The following is an 8,874-nucleotide window of genomic DNA, read 5'->3' as shown; positions in this document are numbered from 1 at the left end:
GGTAGCATTTTTAACAACTAAAGTTAATAGTTCACGAACATAGTATTCCAGTAACAATTCCTCAAGGCCAAATCTTGCTTTGAGGCTTTCAATCGCTTTTGTATAATTTTCTGCCGTAGATGGATAGCTGTCGATAATCTCTTTCGCTCTTGTACCTGGCGACATACATTGTATTAAATATTGGAATTTGTCTTCCAATTCCATTTCTTTATGATCGTGAGTTCGTTTAAACTGATTCCAGAAACATAACCTAACCGCTAAATTTCATTAGTTCAAGTTTGGGAAATTTTATTTTTGATTTGTCATTACTTAATATATTCCTGTTTGGTTGTGATTTACTTTCTATACAAGAATTGACGAAAACTATAGCTTTATCAAATTTGAATTTAAATTCTTCTTCATATTAAAATTCATCAGAATAACTTTACCATTATCGTCTGCACTCAAGGCAAGTTCTAAAATTTCGTTATCAAGAGTCATTAAACCAGCATTAATGCGTTCTAAAGTAGCTAATTTAATCTTAACATCACTTATTTCTATATTTTTATCATCAAACACAGACATTAAACTTTTACATGTCTTAGTAAATGATGTTCGTAACGGAGATCGGTTCTTAACAAGATGCTCCATTGCAAACCACAACCGAAAACTCAATTAAGTATTTCTTAGATAAAGTACTCACCTCTTATATTTTAATCAGGCACTGAGGGTCACCAAATGTTAGTTACGACAGTAAATGTACACCATTTTGTCCATTCATCAACTCATTTCTACCTAAATAATTTCTCTAAGGATTTAAACACAACCAAACAAGTTTATTCTACTACTACTAACTAAGAACATATAGTGAATTTGAGTTTCAGAAAGCAGCGCCTCCTTTTACTCTGTATTAGGTGAAAAACATCGGTAAAACAAAAAGGCGAAAGTAAAAGTCAAGTGGCCTCCATCAGTCGATGAATAAGGTGAGTGTCTGGTCCAAATCAGTGAACTGAGAAATCTAGTATGAGTAAAAAATGTTAAGGATGGAGAATGTCAGATGGATATTTGTGCTTTTCTCTGGGAAAAGGTGTTGGTGTTGGTGTATTTAATTATGGCAAAATTTTATGGCCCTAACGAGGGCTATCTGCCTAAAGGGAGGGATGCCTTCGTGGAGGACTTTCTAAGGGAAATTGGCATGGGGTATACACGTTACACATGGGGAAAACCACGAAAACGCCCATGCAGCCAGCCCGTTCGCGGGATTCGAACCTCGGACCGAACTACCAGTCTCTGGGAAAAGATCTAAGAGAGTTGATGCAGTTGCTAGGATGAGTGAGAATTGAATAGAAGAAATTTCTGGCAAATTTTTTAATATAATCTTGAATGGTTTCTACTTTGAGATTACGGTGGATATACGAATTTGGAATGAACCATGGCGCGTTTATAATCTCTCTGAGTGCTTTGTTTTGAAGAACTTGGATGTGATGAAGGTGAGTTTTGGCAGCGTGGCCCGAGACAGGACTAGCATAGCACTCTTCGAAGTATAGATTTATATAAGAGGAGTTTATTAGTAGCGGGCATATGACTTACTCTGCCAAGAAGTGGGCGCATAGTTGCAAGTGTGATATTAATTTTTTTCACAGTTTCACCGAGATGTTTCTGAAAGTTTATTCTACCAAATTAATAACGTTTTACAACTGTTGCCACTCAAAGTAAAGCTAAAGGGAAAATAATATTACACTGGTTGAATGTATATGAACAATGCTATACTTTACAACCAGATTAAAATCGAATTGAGATATAAGTATTCCATCAATATAAAGATATCCAATGGCAGTAAATACAATACATTTCCAAACATATGTAACATGAATGCACCACATTACCCCAATAGCACGGCACGTCGCTAAAACATTGCAAACTTGTCGCATTGTGACGACCTCAATGTCGCAGTAACGTTGTAGGAATGGCTTAATGTCCACTTTTTGCAACGTCACATTGCGAGGGTGATGTGAAGTCAGATTGGGACTTTGCTGTGAAGTCACATTGTGACATTACTGTGAAGTCACGCTGCGACTTTGTTGTCAAGTTACACAGTAATATTGTTGTGAAGTCACACTGCAATATTCATGTAACAATTAACTTCGACTTAATATAAATGTTGGTTGTGCATTAGCACTGAAGGCGTAATGAGTACGTTTCCTCAAGCACAGAATTAAAGAATCATAAGTCAAAATTTTAACTTCGAAATCTTTTATTTAATAAAATAGGATAATTTTGCTTAACTTAAGCATAACAAAAACTAATAATGTTCACGGACATTTAAACACTGAAGTATTGAAAAGAATAACTTACAGAGAATCATCATCAGTACTAAATATCATCAGGCTTACCTATATTAGGCAATAAGTAAAATAAACAGGAATATACTTTGCCATCGTACCTGAAAGAGAAGAAAGTACTACTGGATTAGACCTTTGGCCAGGTACAAGTAGCTAGGGTGAAAATCAAATATACTGCATTGCACACGAGCTTTACTTTCTCTCGCCAATATATACCTTGGCGCACGTTCGTTTCGTATGCCTTTCGAGTTTCATTATGCAAAATACCTAAATTTATGCTAACATTGCCCCTGTTTTGCTAATGAAACTCATACCAATTGTAATTCATTCCTGCAAAACTGAAATTTAGCTTTAGGAATTGGTTTAGTCATAATATCAGCAACCATTTCCTCTGTTGAAAGATAAGCAAGTTTTACTATTCCTTTGTTATTCAATTCGCGTATATGATGAACTTTTGTATCAATATGTTTTGTGCGTGAACTGAATTTTTCAGATTCTACAAGTCTTATAGTAGACTGATTATCTTCAAATACCTTTATCGGTAGAGTTTGGGGTAGATTGAAATCTTCTGTTAATTTTAATAGCCATAATAGTTCTTGCGTACTCGTAGTTCTTGCGTAGCTTGCGATAGTGCAACATATTCAGCTTCTGCTGAGGATAAAGAAACACAAGTTTGTTTTCTTGAAAACCATGAAATACAGTTTCTTCCTAATAAAATAACACTTCCTGATGTAGATTTTCTATCTTCAATATCTTGTCCCCAATCAGCATCTGAATAAACTGTAATATTAGGTTCTTCACTCGACGAAATTTGTAAGGATAGGTTCTTTGTCGTGTTTAAGTATCTAATGATTCTTTTAACAGCATTCCAGTCCTTTTGACGTGGATTATTACACCTTCTGCTGAGTATGTGAGTTGAAGCTGTGATATCTGGTCTTGTGATAGACGATATATACAAAAGACTTCCAATAGCTTGGCGAAATTTATCATTTGAAGTTAGGAAATTTTCTTCCTTGTTTAGGTTATAATAGTTCGTTTCTATTGGTGTGCTAGCGTGTTTCGCTTCTTCAAGTTGAAATTGCTTGACAAGTTGATTTATTTTATTTTTCTGTGATAAGAGATAACTTCCATCTTTCTTGCGATTTATTTCCATGCCTAAGAAATATTTAGCTTCACCAAGATGCGTTATTTGGTAACGTTTCTTTAAATCATTAATTGTTTGAAGAATTAGTCCTTCTTCTGTAGAACTTATTAGGATGTCATCAACATACACTATTAAATTAATTCTTTTATCACGAACCACTTTTGTGAAAAGACACGGATCTGCTTTGCTTTGACTGAACCCCAGATTCTTCAGTGTATTTTCAATTTCTGCATTCCAGCACCTAGCTGCTTGTTTGAGACCATAAATCGACTTCTGTAATTTACAAACTTTGTCTTTCTTCCGGAACCACGAATCCTTCTGGTTGTTCCATATATATTTCTTCATTTAAGTTGCCGTACAAAAAAGCTGTTTGAACATCTAGTTGATGTACCTTGGCATCATTATACGTTGCCCATGCTAAGAAAACTCTTATCGTAGTGTGTTTCACTACTGGTGAAAAAGTTTCATCATAATCACTGCCGTATTTTTGAGTAAATCCTTTGGCTACTAAGCGTGCTTTGTATTTTATATTTTTACCAGTTTCATCATATTTTGTCTTAAACACCCATTTGCTGCCTACTGCATGTTTTCCTGGTGGTAATTCTGTAAGTTTATAGGTTTCATTTTCTTTTAGAGAATGTATTTCTTCTTGCATAGCCTTGATCCAAGCTTCTTGTTCACGTTTTGGTAAGTTTAGAATTTCTTCAAAGCTTTCTGGATCTTTAATTTTAAGTAAGATTGATTCTTCGTCTTCTGCTTTATGAGAGAATCTTTCCGGTGGGACCCCTTTGGTTGATCTGCTAGAAACCCTTCTTTCTACATTTTCTTCACATTTAATTAACTCTTCGGAACTTTTTGAATCTTCTGTAAAATCATCGCCAAGAGATGTTTCTTCATTATTTTCTTCATCTTCTTGCGAGTTATTGAAGTGAATTAATTCTTAATCTCCAGCATTATTTTCTGCAAGTTTGTCAGGTAAAGACGCGTTTTCTGAAAATTTAACAGTTCTACTTACCTTATTTTTCTTCCACCTACATAAATCCTGTATCCCTTACTTCGTAAATCGTATCCTATGACCACACCTTCTTCGGCTCTGTTGTCGAATTTACGCCGTTTTTGTTTGTTCACATAATAAAATGCTGTACAGCCAAACAGTCGTAAGTGACTTAAGTTTGGTTTTCTACCATTCCACAATTCATATGGTGTTCTATCTGTGGCTTTAGTTCGTAACCTATTTTGAAGATATGCAGCAGTAGCTGCTGCTTCAGCCCAGAATCCTTTCGGTAATTTAGAGTTTATTAGCATAGCTTTTGTCATTTCTATTAAAGAGCGATTTTTCCTTTCTGCGACGCCATTCTGTGCCGGACAATAAGGAACCGAAGTTTGGTGAAAAATGCCAAGTTTCTTTAAATAATTTTCAGTACTTTCGTTACAGTATTCTGTACCGTTGTCGGATCTGAGAACCTTTATTTTCTTTCTAAATTTATTTGTTGTCGATGCAACATACTGTTTAAGTTTGTCGAATACTTCATCTTTTGAAGTAATAAAATAAATTTGAGTATAACGCGAATAGTCATAAATGAAAGTTACGAAATATCTTTTCCCTCCTAAGCTGTTGACTTCAATTGGCCCACACACATCTGTGTGCACTAAATCCAGTGGATATTTAGATCTAAAACTAGTTTTGAGATAAGGTGTTTCAGTTAGTTTCGCTTTTACACAAGTAGAACATTCCACACTATGAGTGCATTTGCCAAGTTTAATGCCGTCTGCCAAATCATTTTTCTCAAGTGTTTTTATGGCATCTATATTTCTGTGGCCTAATCTTTGATGCCATTTTAGTATACAGTTCGTATTTGAACATGAAACATTATTAGCTGAGTATGCTTTCTCATCAATTGGGTTTACGATCAATTTATATAAACCTTGCTGAGCGTTGCCGTCGGCTACGAGTATATTGTTACGCTTTATGTAACACTTATTACTATCAAATGTAACAATGCAACCTTTATTGGTAACAGATTGAACAGAAAGTAAATTACTATCTAAACCTGGTACATACAATACATTTTCCAATTTCATTTGTGTAATCTGGCCCTTTAAGTTTTGAACTTTAAAATAGCCTTCACCAATACCATAAGAATTTAATTTAGCACCATTGGCTACAGTTACTATTTGTTTATTAGAGTCATTTAACCGAGAGAAAAAATTTTTATCACTCGTCATATGAGTTGAGGCTCCTGAGTCGATAACCCATTCTTGCGTTTGCGTGTTTTCATGTTTATTTTCCACTTTTAGAACTTGATTAAACTGAATGTGCGAATTTTCAGTTTCAATACTTTTAAGATACTTATTTTCTTTAAGTTTTGTTACGTTTTCTATACTTTGCGTATTTGCTATTTGGCATGCATTACTTTAATAATTTTGAGAATAATTTCTTACTTTACTATTATTTACATCTGTTTTCGGGGAAGTTCTAGCGTTGCGTTTTAAATGAAAACAGTCATTTATCGTATGGTTATTTCTCTTACAATAAGTACAAAATTTTACTTTTTAAAGCAACTGAATCGTACTTTTGAACTTTCTTAGTTTCCATACGTCTACAATACTCATCTATTAGTTTGTTTTTAACATATTCTAGCGACAATTCAGCTTCCGATTTACTTTCTATTGCAGTTATTAAGGAGTTGTATGAATTTGGTAAAGAACATAGTAGTATGGCTATTAAGTTATTTTCTTTAATTTCTTCACCTATACTACGCAGCTTTTCAGCCAACTCTAGTACTCCTTTGATATGTTCCTGCATTTTAGAACTTTCATTATATCTAATGGAATATTGTTTTCTAAGAAGAAATAACTTATTTTTTAAATTTACACGTTCATGGACAAATTTTAACTTCTGCCAAACTTCTTTTGCAGATTTACTATGTAAAACATGGATAATTTGCGAATCCGAAATGTTTAGACATATTAAAGCTTTAGCTTTACGATCATTCTTTAACCAAATATCAGTATCAGTTTCCGGTTTTTCTTCGAATACAACATCATCTAAACCTTCTTTTATTAGAAGTTGTTTTATTTTAAATTTCCACACTGAATAATTTTCATCTGTTAATTTTTCTATACAAATTGATTCTTTTAGAATAGACATTATTACTTGTTACAATTATTCTTATAAACTTTGTAACTAGTTTTTTTTTTTTTTTTTTTTTTTTTTTTTTTCAACAAAGAGTTTTAACACTTTATGCCCGTGGAATCTTACAACATTACAAAATTTCAATTTCTCAGTCTCATAATCTTTTGTTGGTTGTGCATTAGCACTGAAGGCGTAATGAGTACGTTTCCTCAAGCAAAGAATTAAAGAATCATAAGTCAAAATTTTAACTTCGAAATCTTTTATTTAATAAAATAGGATAATTTTGCTTAACTTAAGCATAACAAAAAGTAATAATGTTCACGGACATTTAAACACTGAAGTATTGAAAAGAATAACTTACAGAGAATCATCATCAGTACTAAACATCATCAGGCTTACCTATATTAGGCAATAAGAAAAATAAACAGGAACATACTTTGCCATCGTACCTGAAAGAGAAGAAAGTACTACTGGATTAGACCTTTGGCCAGGTACAAGTAGCTAGGGTGAAAATCAAATACACTACATTGCACACGAGCTTTACTTTCTCTCGCCAATATATACCTTGGCGCACGTTCGTTTCGTATGCCTTTCGAGTTTCATTATGCAAAATACCTAAATTTATGCTAACAATAAAGCCATATAGAGTGACATGAATGCAGCATAATAAAGTGCCATGAATATAATGTCACTGAGGTTGTCACTGTCTGCATCTTACTGAGGTTGTATCGAGGACTTAAAAGAGAAGGGCTAGCTCATATAGCTTTTCACCCTGAAACAGGCAGTGGGGAGTGATGACGTAGCCATGATGACACTGAGCGCGGAGATGCAATTGACAACATAGAAATTAGCGTTTTAAATCTGAAGAACCAGCGTTTAAAATGAGCTGTGTGTGAAAGATAGCTATAATTTAGCAGAGACAATGTTACTGCAGTATGCATTTTACACTGAACATTAAAAAATTTAATAGTACTTACTCAATTTTAAAATAACATATAAAATGCGCTACTCTTAGCATAAAGTTTCTTTTTTTTTTATTTTGCAGGGATTTTTTTTAAGTGCCTGTTTATTTCTAATCCTTTCTTTATCTGCATGTTAACTAAGAGAACTGTAATAACTAAGATAACTATAATAACAGCTATTTAAAATTATTCAAAAAACAACTTTAAATTGGCATAGTTTTCAAAATTTTTGCTAATCTAAGTTTGAGTTTCAGCCTAATTGTAAATTTTACATTGGCATCTTTTTCTCCCGATTCAATATAATAACATATATATTTTTTTAATAATTTTGTAACTTAGGCTTACATGAATATTACATTTAAATAAATGCATGCAAGCTTATTATCTTAATTTAAACAAAACAACTTTACTCGCAGTACCTAAAAAATTTATTTAATTTTTCAAAAGTGGGGGTTAAGGAGGCAGGTTTTCTTATGCCAATTACTGGTAGTTCGGTCCGAGGTTCGAATCCCGCGAACGGGCTGGCTGCATGGGTGTTTTCGTGGTTTTCCCCATGTGTAACGTGTATACGAGCCAGTTTCCCTTAGAAAGTCCTCCACGAAGGCATCCCTCCCCTTAGGCAGATAGCCCTAGTGTGCTTTGCCATAATTAAATAAATTTGCCAACACCAACACACCTTATGCCAATTACTTTAAAGTTATATTATTATATTTTATCTAGAATGCTAAGCTAGCACAAAATCGAATCAATAATAACACAAGATACAATAAAAATAACTTTAACAATAACTTAACAAAATTAGTTCTCATTTGAAATATGCTTTACGCTATTAACTTCTAAAATGTCTTCTAGGTATATTTCAAATCAAAACATATTATACATGCTTATTTCTACAGTCACAATGCAACTGCAAGTTGTTGAAAAATTATTCACTGGCTACCATATTCGAAGCAATTTACTGTTTTGCCTTTTGGGTTGCTTTTCTTTGGGAAAAAACATATGCATTTCTATTTAAGAAACGTATTCTACAGAGCTCTTATGACAATGCAACGTGAAATATCTTCACTAGTCCACCTGATTTTTTTCCTTCTTTTCTAGCAATGCGTCAATCTGCGTCTTTGTAAAAACATGCTTTATACGTTTTTCCAAATTCTCCGATCTGTGTTGTTTTTCCCTAAATTTCGCTGTTTGGGATTTTAATTTCTGAATTTCCGATACAAATTTCTTTCTAGATGTCGTCCACCTTCTTTGTCGCTGAGCAAACATTCTAAAATTTTTCTTTTCTATATTTTTCAATATTTTATTACAATT

At 33.4% G+C, this 8,874-nt stretch overlaps 1 protein-coding gene across 1 annotated transcript in view; it reads left to right on the top strand.

The window, feature by feature from the left end:
- Nucleotides 1–953: 953 nt before the first annotated feature.
- Nucleotides 954–8,874, top strand: part of LOC146999522 (uncharacterized) — a 44,631-nt gene continuing 36,710 nt past the window's right edge. Inside the window, exon 1 of the mRNA XM_085810211.1 lies at nt 954–962. Within this exon, the coding sequence (XP_085666337.1) occupies nt 954–962 (9 nt within the window). The remainder of the gene's footprint in view (nt 963–8,874) is intronic.

Source organism: Stegodyphus dumicola, chromosome 1 (assembly GCF_044657685.1).
Source record: "Stegodyphus dumicola isolate Sdum_Otavi_A_Nest chromosome 1, ASM4465768v1".
Taxonomy (NCBI): domain Eukaryota; kingdom Metazoa; phylum Arthropoda; class Arachnida; order Araneae; family Eresidae; genus Stegodyphus; species Stegodyphus dumicola.
This window is presented reverse-complemented; position numbering and strand designations above follow the sequence as displayed.